At 32.7% G+C, this 15,920-nt stretch overlaps 1 protein-coding gene across 1 annotated transcript; it reads left to right on the plus strand.

Annotated features, from left to right (window-relative positions):
• Nucleotides 1–1,450: 1,450 nt before the first annotated feature.
• Nucleotides 1,451–14,799, plus strand: LOC119676121. The gene is made up of 3 exons (XM_038087350.1): nucleotides 1,451–2,056; nucleotides 2,103–3,179; nucleotides 14,710–14,799. Exons 1-3 carry the CDS (start codon nucleotides 1,451–1,453, stop codon nucleotides 14,797–14,799), a joined length of 1,773 nt encoding a protein of 590 aa, XP_037943278.1.
• Nucleotides 14,800–15,920: the final 1,121 nt, after the last annotated feature.

Below are 15,920 nucleotides of genomic sequence, written 5' to 3' on the forward strand. Positions count from 1 at the left end.
TTTGCCAGTTCCGTCTCAGTGACTGAACTCGTAAATCATGTGAACAAACCGTGCAAAACTTAGTTTCGCTGCAGTAAAAGATACTTTTGTGTTTCGCATTGTATGTATAATTTCACTGCAATAAAAGGAAGTACAAGCGAGAGACGGGCGGACAAAATGTGAAAAGTTGAAACGAAACTAAAATTTTACGATTTGCAAAATAAAAGAAAATCACTGTTCACTGGATCCACTAAAAAATATTGTTCATTTCGCATGAAATCTTATCTGGAATATATTCGAATATATTAGAATGTATTAACAGTTTCAAACCAGGGTGCTAGATACTCTCAAACGCAGCTCATATGATTAAAAAATTAATTATTTATAATTAAAATAATTTCTTCATTTTCTATGTCATAATTCTGGAAGTAAAATTCATAGCTATTAGCAATACCAAAGAAAAATAATTAATAAAAATACAAAATAGTTAAAAGTACAATTTTAATATATGTACTCGCATTCCCTTATACTCTTCGGTCCAATTAAAATAGAAAGTATTGTATCAATATTATTTGAATTAAAAATTCTTTAAAACTGTGCGATCCATCCGAATAGTCTTTGCGAATGTCTAATGAACTCAAAAACGAGAAATAAATGCTATGCATTAAGAAATTTTCCTTATACCATGACCTCAAGAAGATGAAACCTAACCTTTATGATAGCTCAAATGAACTGTATATACCTGACCCATTTGTTAGTTTATGTTAAGATAATATGGCTGGTCATTAACTTTTCAACTATTACTCCTTACTAATACTAGTTGGAACAAAATCTTTGTGTAAATATTTAGTAAGCATCATATAGGATGTTGCTGCTTTTACGACTAGGCCTTAAGCTGCACTTACTCGTATTGCTCCCTAGCAATAGGTATTCGAGAAAAAACCTGTTAGCAGATATCTAGTAGATAGGTTGTAACTGCTTTTGCGAAATAGAATTAATGACTATTTTCAAAATTATTGATCTTTAACGAATGCAGACTGGGCAGATACTTTGTGTAAAAATGTATTAGAGTAAACATCAAAGTAGAATGACTACTTTTTGCGAGTCTAAAGACTGCTTAAAACCTCGAAGTTCTTCTACTTCACAAATACATATCATATCACAAAATAAATAATATATATCAGAAGTATTTATCTTACTTGGGGGGGGCCCGCGTGCCCTCTGGGAGCGAGTACACAAGGCAACGTGTCTGATTGCATTTAACATGGAAAATGCCAGCGCAATCCTTGTTGTCCTCAATCCAAGTTGTCGCACAGCCTCCTCGTGGCACCCCTGGATAGTTACCTGGCACCCGCTGGGTAATGAACTAATAGTGCGTACGGCGAGTCCTATCCCCAGGACTTTAAATTTGGGTTGTGCACAGGGTTTGGTACCCGTCACGTAAAATCAACCACCAATGAAGGACGCAAGAATGCCTCGGAACTGGAAACCGAATAACGTTGACGACCAATGCAAACGATTAAAGGACTATGATTTACGGATATGCACCTGGAATGTCCGGACCCTCTATAGGGAAGGTGCCTCTATCCAACTGGCGGAAGCCCTCAATAAATGTAAGGCTGACGTCACCGCCATCCAGGAAATGCGATGGATAGGACAAGGCTGCTCTAAAAGAGCAAACTGTGATGTATACTACAGCTGCCATGCAAATCGACGTGAATTTGGATGCGGTTTTGTGGTAAGCAAGAGACTATCAAAATTAGTCCAGCGATTCACACCGGTGAACGAAAGGCTTGCCACACTCCGTATCAAGGCAAAATTTTTTAACATCACGTTAATTTGCGCTCACGCGCCGACAGAAGAAAAGGACGACTTGACCAAAGATACATTCTACGCGAGACTCGAGGAAATTTATGACCGCAGTCCCGCCCACGACGTTAAAATTGTTCTCGGGGATTTTAATGCAAAGGTTGGAAGAGAAGAAGTCTTTGGTCCAACTGTCGGAAAATTTAGCCTCCATGAATCAACCTCCAACAACGGTCTAAGGCTAATTGATTTCGCTGCGGCGCGAAATATGGTAGTACATATGTAGCACCAGATTCCCACACCGTGATATTCACAAGGCAACGTGGCTATCTCCCGATCAAGCAACACGAAACCAGATTGATCACTTCGTGATTGACGCAAGGCACGCTTCTAGTGTGCTGGACGTACGTTCATTCCGTGGTCCAAATATCGACTCAGATCACTACCTTGTCGCAGCCAAGGTACGCATGCGGCTTAGTACCGCCAACAACGTACGCTCCAATGTTCAGAAAAAACTAGACGTTAATAAGCTGCGATCACGAGAGACAGCCGAAGCCTTCGCCGCTCAGCTCTCTAGCCGATTAAACAACCAACCCTCCCGTTCCGATAATGCCGGTAGACAGTGGGGACATATCTCTCACTCCCTACGCACAACAGCGGAAGATGTCCTTGGTTTCCAACGTCCCCCACGGCGAAACCAATGGTACGACGAAGAGTGTCGCCAAGCTACTGCTGCGAAGAACGCGGCCTATAAAAGGACCCTGCAGTCAGCAGCAACGCGAACCGTGCATGAACAATATCGGGAGATGAGGAAGGTAGAGAGGTGCCTATTCAGACGGAAGAAACGAGATCAAGAAAGGCACGAGCGAGAGGAAATCGAGGTGTGTAGAAATAGGAATGATGCCCGTAAATTTTATCAAAAAGTCAACCGTCTGACTCAAGGCTTTAAGCCTGGTGCATCAACCTGTAAGGACGAAAATGGTAATCTGGTTACAGATACGCAGAATGTACTGAAAGTATGGAAGGAGCATTTCTCCAAACTGCTATCTGGCGATGATAACATCAACTCTGCCATTGAAGAAATGCCCTCTGTATCCCCAATCGAAAATGATGATGTTGAAATTCCACCACCTAGCCATAACGAAGTGCGTGTTGCTATACAGCGACTTAAGAACAACAAAGCGGCAGGCGCAGATGGCCTGCCTGCTGAATTGTTCAAGGCCGGCGGCGATATGCTGATAGGGTGCATGCATCAGCTTATCTGCAGAATATGGTTAGATGAAAGTATGCCCTGCGATTGGAATCTCAGTAGCCTTTGTCCTGTCTTGAAAAAAGGTGACCCGACGATTTGCGCCAACTATCGCGGGATTAGCCTGATACCTGTCGCGTACAAGGTTCTTTCAACTGTACTGTGTGAAAGGTTGAAGCCACATGCCAACTCACTGATTGGACCTTATCAGTGCGGCTTTCGACCTGGTCGCTCCACCATTGATCAGATATTCACACTGCGACAAATCCTGGAAAAAGCCCACGAACATAACATCGATACTCATCACCTTTTTGTCGATTATAAAGCAGCTTTCGATAGCCCCATTAGGGATCGCGTTTACGCCGCAATGTCTGAGCTCGGTATCCCTGCAAAATTAATTCGACTTTGCAGAATGACGCTGAGTAATACCCGTAGCTCCGTCAAGGTAGGATTGAGTCTCTCTAAACCTTTTCATACCGTGCGAGGCTTCAGACAAGGTGATCCCTTATCATGTGACCTCTTCAATTTCGTCATGGAAGTGATCATGCGCAGGGCAGGTGTTCATCGCAATGGAACAATATTCTACAAATGTGTCCAGCTCCTTGCTTACGCCGACGACATTGACATCATTGGGCGTAGCAAGCGTGATGTTACAGCTGCTTTTGCTGCTATCGAAAAGGAATCTGCAAGAATGGGTTTAGCGGTGAATGAGGGAAAAACGAAGTATATGTCGGCTACTGGTAGAAATGTGCGTCGCTCGGACACCGGGCTAGTGGCTGGCGACTATACTTTCGAATCTGTCAAGGATTTCATCTACCTTGGCACCGCCGTAACGAATACAAATGATGTCAGTCTGGAGATCAGACGAAGAATCACCATTGCTAATAGGTGCTACTATGGGCTCAGTAGGCAATTGGGATGTAGAGCTCTCTCTCGACAAACGAAACTTACGCTCTATAGGTCGCTCATCCTCCCTGTGCTTCTGTATGGCGCAGAAGCATGGACGTTATCACAGAATGATGAAGCAGCACTGGGAGTGTTCGAGAGAAAAGTTCTTCGTAAGATCTTTGGTCCTCTACGAGTTGGTGACGACTACCGCATTAGAATGAACCACGAGCTGTACGAGCTTTATCACGACATTGATATAATTCAGCGCATTAACATCCAGCGGCTTCGCTGGCTTGGTCATGTCGTGAGAATGGATGAAGACGCTCCGGCGAAAAAGGTGTTTGAAGCAGTAGTTGGCGGAAGAAGACGTAGAGGTAGACCGTGTCTCCGGTGGAGTGATCAAGTTGAGGAAGCACTAACTGGACTTGATATACGAGACTGGAGAAGGCGCGCACGCAGCAGAGGCGCCTGGGGAGACATGCTGCGTCAGGCCGAAACTCGGTAACGGGTTGTTATGGCCACATAAGTAAGTAAGTAAGTATTTATCTTACTTATCGTAATAATATAGGACATAATTATAATAAATGTCCTAAAGTCTCCTTTATTGACAGATCTTTACATTGTCAGCTTACATTATCTATCAATAGTACTTTACTATTTATTTTAGTATTATTGAGCAATATTGACTATTGATATTGATTACCAATATTTACTCTTGATATTGACTTTTCATATTGACTATCAATACTGACTTTTGATATTGACTATTGATATCATCTATTTATACTTCATGTGCGCAGCTAATGGACAGTGTTTACCTACTATAGTTCCGCAATTTTCCTGTCACTAGCCTGGTTGAAATAATTTACACTTTTATTCACTTGATGTGCACATGACTTTTACAGTTTTACAGTAGATTCATCCCATCCATCTCATCATTTCCCGACTTATCACATCTTTGTCAATTCTATCTTAGAGATTTTTAAGCGGTTTTGTAGATCCTTTTCTTAATAAAGTGCTAGCCGTGATATGCAGCCGTGGATATATCCTGAAAGTATAGCAGGAGGTCCAAGTATCAATTTTTGTAAAAAATTGATTAGTAATTTATATTTTCGCGCCTTTTTCCACAATAAAAACTGTAGTTTTGAAAAGAATAATGAACAGACAATTTCCCTGGTTGCCTTATATTCAGCTCTGCATCAGGAGCAATATCACTTTTCTTTTCCTTTTTTCAGTTTTTGTGTATTTAGCGAAATATTTTAGGTCAACTTTTGCTTTATCAAGATTTTATATATAGACGTAAATTTTCAGAAGAAATTTCAATATATAAAACTATAATTTATCAAAATTAATTTAATCTTATTTTGACATCCAGACTACCAGTCATTGGTTGATCTGAATAGACTAAAGCTGCACGACTGGAATTGTTTTACCATCATGAGCCCATAACCATTTCTGTGACTGCAAGTATATTCAGCCGACAATTTGTCAATATAGATTAATAAACGACGTACTCTACACTAAAAAGAGGGATCCAGGCGATTACTTCCTACAGGGAAGTCTTATATACTCATATTTCGTTTATATTAATAGAAACGTTCTTAATTATAATTTCAATAATCATAGGCTTTGAGGATCCAATGATTTCACTAATAAACAGATATTTCAAATTTCTGATATGTTTTGAATCTATGTCTTTATAATATATATTCATCATATTTTTGTAATGTTAATGCTAAATGGAACTAATAGTGAATTGGTAGTATGTATTTTGATGATTTATTAATTTTTTCACAAATACTTCTTGAGTAAAATCTTTTGATACAAATTTTCTTGAAAATTTTTTTTTCTGCGAATTTTACTTTTTTTAGTTGTCATGGTTTTTGTACTATCGCAAGTCGTATGGCAACCGCTTCAACTCACAAGACCGCATCTAAATGGTCTTGTAAACAATATTTTGCCTTCTTCTACATGGTTTTTTTATGTTTGCATATATGTACGTACTGCTCGTATATACGTAATAAATTAATTTGAATGTTTACAAGATGAAGTAAAGCATAGACTATCGACGAAAAGTCTATGCTTCTCTCCCTGCCAAAGTAAACACATAAAAATGAAAACTGCCGATGTCAAGACTTTTCATTCAAAGAAATAATAATAAATTTTCATGAAAGCACGAAGAGCAAAAACTTGTAAGTTGAACCAAAGAAAACTAATAATGAGAACTACTTAGAAAATGAAAAATGTTTATTTCCTTCGAGGAAGTTATGGCTTTTTAGAACCTCTTCCTAAACTATTGGCATACGAGTATGTAATAGCGCTTCTCAAACTTTACCGCAGTCCATTGTGTGCTAATACCCATGCCAAGCGCCAAGCGGGAACCTTTAGTCTAAACATTGACTTAATCCTCTACTGTTTTTTATGTATTTGTTTGTTTTTTTTTGTTTTTTGTTGGTTTTTTTTTTGTTTTTTGTTGGTTTTTTTTTTGTTTTTTGTTGTTGGGTTTTCTGTTTATGTTTTTATTTTGTTTGTTTATTATTCTTGTTCTGTTATTGATGTTAGTGCCGTGGAATAGCTTGGAGTAGCGTGGAGCATCGACTGTCATTGGCGTAATAATCCATTTATTTTAACGACACTGCTCAACACGCCTTGACAGACATCATTTTCCTGCATAAACAAAAGTAATGACACAGTCCTCAATGTAAACATAATAACTGACTTCATAAATTCCATAAATTCGACTTGTATTTATTTACAATAATTTATTTCAATAACGTTGCCATCACTCATATACTCCAAATACCGTACACCACACACCACTCTCATCACTCTGCACTCCTCTCATTCCATATTGAATTAATGCAACTTTTTTTTTTTATTATGAATGTTTATCAAATATTAAATGTGGATGGAGAGGCTGGTCTTGTGCGCTGTCGATGGATGGAAGTACGGATGGATGAAATTTTAATGAAATGCGATATCATCAACAGCGAAACATAAATTGTAGGCGCAATAAAAGTTTTTACATATTTTCAGTAACGGCACCTAAAAAACCGATAGAAGCTTTTCGAACTAAAAGGAAACTGACATTTATCAGTTGATTTAAGACAATATTTTCTCTGAAATGAATAAAATTCGTTTCGATCTTCCATTCTCAATAAAAGATACTAAGTATTCAATACATAAGTTCTTCTTTAATTGATTAAAATCAAATAGATTCATATTTAGCGAAGTTAAAGTGACTCAGATTTATATACAATATGGCAGGAATGACTTTACATATTAAATTAAATTCATTATTTATTCGAAAGTATTCGAAAAATATTTAACTATTAAATTTATATGAATAACAACAAATTCTTTAGAATTATTCTTTCTAATCATATTCTGTCAAATAAATATAGAATCATAAAGAACTAACAGTACTGCACATTTAGATTTTAATAGAAGAACGAGTCTGTTAATCACTTTTTCTACTTGCATCGCTAAGACCCCAGGGTTTATGTTACAGACATTAATCTATTATCTATTAATCTCTTAATGAATCATCTTTAATATTAAATTCATATCAGAATAAATTCATGGATACCAATAAATTTATTAGTATTAATAAGGCTCACTAAGGCTCTAAGCTCCACTAAGAGAGAAAGACAGTAGTAAGTAACTAAGTAAGCATTTATCAGTAATGTGGCTTTAATAGTATTTTAATAGTATAATGTCAATACTAATAAATTTTATTTACTTAAATCTTGGCTTTGTGCCACTTTCTAACTTATAGGTGAAACCCTGTCTAAAAAATAAATATGGTATGTAGATACCGAAATAACATATTCATATACAAAGCTCATCTGGCCAATTGTCGACATGATTACTGTAAAGATGAATAATAAAAATTATTATTAAAAAGATAATATATTTATTAATAGATATATATATATATAATTATTGAATATTGTTAATTATAATATGAACATTATATCGATTTAAAGGGAATACTGTCTTATATGTCAATAAACCTCAAATATAGGTACTTTATCCAATACTCTGCAGAAGTTCTCATGTTGAGTAGAAAGAATAAACGATTCAACAACTTTTCTGTTCTTGTCTAACACACAGTATAGAAAAAGAAAACAATGAATACTAGTTTATTGTTAACCGAAATATATCTCATATGTCAGAAAGAGGAAACTAACGAGGCTGCTACAATTTTTGATACCAACAAAGTGGTTCAACGAGAACTTATGGGTTGTAGATCCCATTAAGTTTACTTGTGATCAAGTAAAGAAACTTGGTAGTTCTCGAAGTAAAGAAAACTGACTACTATAATTATCTTCCTGCTCAGTGTAGTGTTAATAGGAATTCATATCTGTATGAAAGAATAATTAGGTTGTAAAAAAAGATTTTTTTTTTGTTAATAAAGTCAGGTTCTAAAACTCAGATTGTTCATCGTAACATAAAACTTGGAAGATTTTCACTCGAAAATTAAATAAAGAAATAAAAAGTAAATTTGAACAAAACTATTTTGAAATAGTGAAAATTTTTAAATTTCTTCCTCAATCCTCAGGATAGCATTCGAAACGGAACTTAACGAAAGTTTTAAAATATTTTTACGAGTTTAACATACGGAATTGAGGATTAAACTAAGAATGCATTTTGTTACCTTTTTATAAATTTACTCGCACATCGCACATCGACCGTACGGACTGGTATGGTATGAGTTGTGGAATTAATATGGACAACTCCGGTGTGTTGTAGTCACCAAACAAGGTTGGGTAAAGACATAAAGTCAGCAAACAAATAAAACCGGAAGAACATGGCAGCAAATAGCATTTGAAGAATATTTGCTGCATACCTGAGCAGCAGCGAGCGAAACTTATTCTGCAGGTTTTACGCCAATCGCCAATTTTATTTCCACCAGCATTGCCTGACACCGCGAGCAAACTTCTATTCTCCTCCAAGCACTTAAGTTCATTTCACCTGCCAGGATTAGCGTGGCCAAGTTCTTCACAGTGTAGCATTTGCTACACGTCTTTAATAAAAGTGTAAACAATCTTAGAAAGCATGAAAGTAAGAAATTTTTCAAGACATTTTCTGCACTATGAACCCACGCTCTAGCTCACGCCCACGCCCTCTGTTTAATTTATTTGCTTTTCATGGCAAACGGTCGTTGGCAACGGGGAAACATTCTAAATTTAAATAAAGTCGAGCATAAAAGGCGAAATGTTATAATTTGCAGATTTTTAGAAATTTTTTCAATAGAAAAATTTTTCCAAATGAAAAACTTAAGAAATTTTTAAGGCAATAATTATAAAATTTTCTTTCATCAGCTAATATCCATTAAATACCATAGAGTTTTATGGTAAATAAACCGAAATACTGTAATTTTGAAAGAAAGAAAATATATGGATTTAGAGAACGTATAACCATATATATTCTCTAGAAAGCTTACAACTATGCAACATTTCTAAACTTTACTACTGCTTTATAGCAAAACTGGCTAAATGCTATAAAATAATACATTTTTCAAACACTTGATGCACTTGATTACAGAACTCCTCTCCAGACGTTTTTACTGTGTACGCTTTTTCTTCGATTTCGTTAAGCGCAATTACTACACCCCGCAATTACTGTACTTCTCCAATGTTTTCTCTTCTGCCTCCAATTGGTTTCTTGTTGGAACATCGTCTTCCATAGTTACGCTTTGACTAAATCAAATAAATCCCTAAGATTTAAATGCGCTGAACGATGTGGATGTCGGAATAAAGTTCCTATCGTTGTAGTTCAATCGGTAGCCGGTAGTCGGCAGTCGATAACTAATAGTGAATCCTAAGGATTCACGATGACTTTTTTCTCACACATTCCTAGTGCTCCATTTTGTAATATAATGATTTAATGAGTCTGCACTGTATAGGATTAAAATCTGTTAAAAATAGGTTCTCAATAAGCAATAAGTTTCTATAAGTTCTAATAACTGTAGTTCAATCGGTAGCCGATTGTCGACAGTCGATAACTAATAGTTGTTGTCAACTCGTAAAAACCTATGGATTCATGATGACTTTTTCTCACACATTCCTAGTGCTCCATTCTGTAATAAAATGATTTCATGGATCTGCGCTGTATAGGATCAAAATCCGTTAAAAATCGGTTCTCATTAAGCAATATATCTTGCTTTAAGTTGGCTCATGAGTCCATGTATTCGAATACGATATCTTGTCGATGGTTTTCCATCAATATAATTTACAGTTGAAATCAAAATAATTTTCAAAAAAAATTCAAAGAAATTTTGAAAGAAATGTATGATACTGGTGTTGATGGTATGATACTGGTATGATACTGCGACTCAATAATCTGGAAATGTTGGGAAGTTTTTAGTAAATATGTTTAATAGCGATTGATTTGTACTTTCGTAGAGCACTTAAAATTATAATTGAAGCCGATGTGAAACCGTGAGTAACAGGTCGATCCAAAATCTTACATGATAACACATTGCAGTACTACCACTTGACTATGCCATAGTCCATAGAATGAAGCTCAACCCACTTTAATTAAACTTACAATCGCGTATATAAATTCTATTATTATTTTTATAAATAATTTAAATAAATATAATATATGTTATGTACGTTTGTTTTATTTAATCAAATGCGGGAAATATTGGAACTTCTAACCCCAACTTTTTAATTTGTGCAATAAAGCTATTTCAATACCTAAACAAAGTAATTCAATTACCAAATGTAATAATGTAATTCGAAGAATAATTATTATTGATTGATTTATGAAAAGTAATTGCGATATTTGAATAATGATTTCATATAATTGTCTTATTGATATGCTAAACATATTCTCTAAGCAATCGTTCAACATGAAAAGATCATTAATTTTAGAAGCCGCGTATAAATTTTGTAGTCGGGAACCAGCAATAAAAATGCTTTATGGCTTAATCATTCTCATTTGCTTTAATTCCAAACAATTAATGGAATACAAATTAATTTGTTTGGTGTTCTCATGTAATCTATACAAACTAACCGCAAATTAATTAACATAAAATTGTGATGTATAATTCCTACAAAAATATTTTTAATTTTGTAATAAAAAAACTTGATTAGTTTTGATATATATGTTTAATCTTCAATTTAATGTTAAAGAATTAGAATATAGTTAAGAACCTTGTATTTTAGGGTTTAGTACTTGAGTATGTCACCAGTTTATAATATATAGTGTATATATTTTATATATAGAGTATATTATATGTATTATGTATTATATAGTTAATAATATATTTATTTATAATCGAATTGTGTTCATCAAGCATTTCGTACTAAGCGTATATTTGAGCTATTACGGTTCATTGGATGTTATAGGGAGGGTAGACTCAAATCGATCGACAGTACTATACTGAAATAAAATCTATATTGATGTTAGATGTTAGCAAAAATAGTGACATGATTTTTTATTTGTTTGATGTCGGCTGTGGAAAGATCCCTACAATTAGCTAGCATATCAGGCCTGCCATCGTGTCATGTTAGACATCCGGCATTACAACAACACTATCAAGGCTGACATAACAAAGTTGCATATGGAATTAAAAAAACTAACATATAGGGTCTACAAAAAGCTTTTTATTCACACGTGATAGTACATATTCACCCCATATATAGTTTTTTGATTTCATAAATAAAATGGAATATTTAAAGTCATAAGCTGTTGTCTGGTTTGGTTAATTTTGTATCGTATCGTTTGGTTATTATACAACAGATCATGAAAGTTTTAAAACTTACATGCACCTTAGTGAAGGTAGTTAGTTTTTGGAGATCTACGTTTGAATTGTCCGCTGAATACCTAAGCTCGTTATAAAGATGTCTTAATATAAGTATTTCAATTTGGATGTCTTAATAATAGGATTGGGTATTTACAAGGAAAATACATTTTTTTCGTTCCTTTTTCCATGATACTGCAGTTCCAGCATCTGTTGATGAAAGTAATAACTAATTTTTCGGTTGTGTGCTTATAGGTTAGAGGTCTTTTATTTTTACCGTGAGTTTTGCCGCTTTGATTTTTGCGCTGTCCAAAAGGACTTTCGATATTTATGCTATATAGCTGGGCTATATTAGTTTGAATATTTCACAACTCATTGTACATTTTTATTTGTGTTCTGCTACTCTTAGAGCATGATTATGGATATCTGTTTGAAAACGTTTTTATGGGACTAGTATTTGTTTCCTTGCTGATGATGCCTCTAATTATAGCAAAAGATTGAACTAGAAATATTTAGTAACAACTCTGAGTACCCAAAAAGGAGTGTGGAAGCAAAAATAATAATAATTATGACAAATAATAATACATTTATATATAATAATAATAATATATACATACATATATAATGATAACAAAAATAATGAAACTATAATAATAATTATGAATTAGTTACAAGAATAATTATAAAAAAAAATATAACAATAATTATAAAACTAATTACAACAATCATTACAACATTAATTAATAATAAAAATTATAGCAATAATTATAAAAATATTTATAATAATAATTAATAATAAGTAATAATATTAGACACTAATATGTTATTTATGAATTTATATCAAAGTGACATAGAATCAAATCAAAAATTAATTATTATATATTATTATGTTTTATTAATCCTAACTTATCCTTCTCTTCTTTAATAATTTCTAATAATTATCAGTGCACTATTTTAAGCAGTACGAGTTAATATCACTGTGACATGCTCAAGGTATAGGTTGGCTTACCTCACGTAACTTCTGAAAAATGTGTCTGCAATATTTCAAAGACAATGTCTGAAGGCTCACGAATCCTAAGTATCCTTCCTAATGTGCGGACTGAATTCACAGTAGGTTAATTATTTTTTGACCTCGAATATTAGACAGAAGAAAAAAAAACTCATTTCGGTTTAGTTAAGAAAAAAACTATTTACTATTTATTATGGTAATTTATTTTTTTATTGATTTTTAGTCTTTTTTTGTGCAAAGCCATTCCTTGACGAGGATATTTGTTGGTTATTTCTGTTGCGCTCTAATTTTGAATAGTTGGAGAGCAAAGTGAAATGAAGTATTTCGGAAATATGAATTATGGGTTCGTTGGGAAAAGTGTTAAATTTTTATGAAGGTCATAACCGAATAATGAAAAAGAGTTCGATCATAATTTATATTTTATGTGACAAAAGGAATGAATAATGGAATTGTCGTGCATTTTTTTAAAAAAATTAGAGTAGTTAGTGTTTTTTTTCTTGATGGAAAACCTTGAAAATAATTTTCTTACGGAAAATTAAATAAATTTTATTTTAATATTTTGTTACAATAAAAAGGCTTAAAGGTGTTTTGTAATGAAATTTTATTACCGTGAAGGTTTATTGGTACATTTCACTTAACTATATGCAAAATATTACTAGTATTTATAGGAAATATATACGACAGAATCAATTTAAAGTATATATTATATATTAAATATACATTCAAAAATAAACTTCTAATATCATAAATAATTAAAAAAGATTTGGATAAGTGAGGATTGCTACGTAAAGTTTTAAGACAACCCCGTAAAGAGATAAAGTATTTGATAACAGTTATAAAATTTGTGTATTTTATTATATAAAAAATTATTAAAAATTAAAACATGTTAGAGAATCTGTTAAGTGATACAATTTTATTAATTTTATGATTTCACATTGATCTTTATAATCAGCCAAAAATTCAATTAATTAAAAATAATGCGAAAAGATTTTTGTTGTTGCAATTCTCTACTGTTGGATAAAAATCTGTCTATTTAAAGCAATACTTTACATTAAAAAATTAAAATAATAAAACAGAGGGGACACTCTCTAGCCACCAAACATCAATTTTATCCCCAGATTTGAAGGAAATCTGGTTCTCCAAGTTGAGTGTTGCTCGCAAAGTCAGCAGCCTCGCATTCGAAAAAACACCCTTTACGGAACACTCTTTAAAGGAGGCCAAGGTTCACACTGGACTGGAGGCCAAGTTTACAAAACAGTCGCATGAGAATATTATTAAGTGATCGGTTAAATTTTTGATAAGTTACTACCTCTAAAGAATACAGTAATGAAAGATGACCCGAAAAGAATATTTGACTAATATATTTAAATATATATTTATATTATATTTTATAATGTTAAAGATTAAAATATTAGTTAATATTTTATACTAGTCTAAAATTTATACTACTAATATTTGTACTATTATAATTACTATATTAGGTTAATTTTTATTTTATATTTCGAACCCTCTATAACGACTTTTTTTTTTATTAAGCTATTTTATATTTTTGTTTTAGTACGTTTCAAAAATTAATGATAGATTTTCTGAATTTCCATCGATTTTCTGATGGATTTGTTTGGCATATGTTTTAAGTTCATACCGTATATATGAACTTGAGTATATATATGGATATTTGTGAACATTGAGTGCTCATATCGCATACCTTCAGCTGATATATATTATTTGACTGCATTATAAATCTTTATAAATTATTATATATAATATTGAAATATTGTATTATTAGTATTATTAATTAATAATTATTAGTATATTAATATATTATAAATTATTATTAATAATATATTACTATTATTTAAATATACATACTATCAATATATTTAATATATTACTAAATTATTTTTATTTGAGAAAGATTAAAACGAAAACACAGAATAAAAATTTCACACATGAAATAAAATTACATAAAATTAAAAAAAAAATAATTAAAAATATATAATATGTATAATTTTTTATGTAAAGGTTATTAATATAGTAGCAATATTAGCTTTACCTATGCATATCATACAACAAGAATTTCATGATCAGAATATATTATTCTCATCAGGTTAAATGATTTATTTTATTAATAACACAATTAGTAGTATATAATTCTCATCAGGTTAAGTGGTTTTTTTTGTAAATATGACTATCAGTAATAAAGCAAGCAAGTATTTTAATATAATTTCAATTGTCATTTTCTCGAACCTTCAGTGTCAATATTAACATCCATCAGTTTAAGTTTTATGTATGTAAAATATGCCCTAATTTTGTGGAATTTATTGTGTAATATAAATCTTGTAATATATATATTATTATATAATGTATAATACAATATATATATCATTATATATAAATTATATAAGATATAATTTATATGGACAACAAATTACCTTTTTCATTATGTGTTCCCAATTTTACTCTATTAATTACCTATTAAAAATGTTCTTATATAAATTTTGTATAATTTGCCTCTGCAATGCAGTGCTGCCAACTTTTAGAAAAAAATTATTCTGGAAGCTTTTGGTGCCGTTTTTTCTTGAGTATATGCAAAAATATGTATACATATTTGTATATATGTATCATATATATATATATGTACTTCTATATATTCACACTTCTTACACAGATTATGTACAGGGTTGGGTATATGTTGAAACAATAAGACTGGTTTTAATTAAGGCTCGTTTTTTTTTTAGTTAAAAAAGTAAAAGGTGAAAGATTAATTCACTGCTACACTTCCAATTTCGAGTACATTCTTAATCAGTGTAAAACGAAAACACTTACTAAAACGTGAGGCTTCGGCAAGACTTTAATGAAAAATCCAAATTACAGACAAAAAACCAGATGAAGCATTCATAATACAAGAAAGAAACACCGAAGAAATTAATTCAAATCATGCCTGGAACTCTCGACCATGTTAAGCGCAAACCAGCTAAGCTACGCAAGTTGCTTACTCAACTCAATTTAGGGCAAAGTGCACTGGTACTCATGCCATAAGGAATGAAGACAAATGAAGACGAATAAAGTGGAATGATGAGAAGTGATGGTGATGAGGAATGAAAGCATAATAGCTTGAATACAAAAACAACACGCCTCATTACAACGAAATTAATGACAAGTGTAGGAAGAAGAAATCAGTTTTATCAGCAGCATCAATTACGATAATGATTAGCAACATAAAAGTAGGCAAG

This window comes from Teleopsis dalmanni, chromosome 2, assembly GCF_002237135.1.
Source record: "Teleopsis dalmanni isolate 2A chromosome 2, ASM223713v2, whole genome shotgun sequence".
NCBI lineage: Eukaryota > Metazoa > Arthropoda > Insecta > Diptera > Diopsidae > Teleopsis > Teleopsis dalmanni.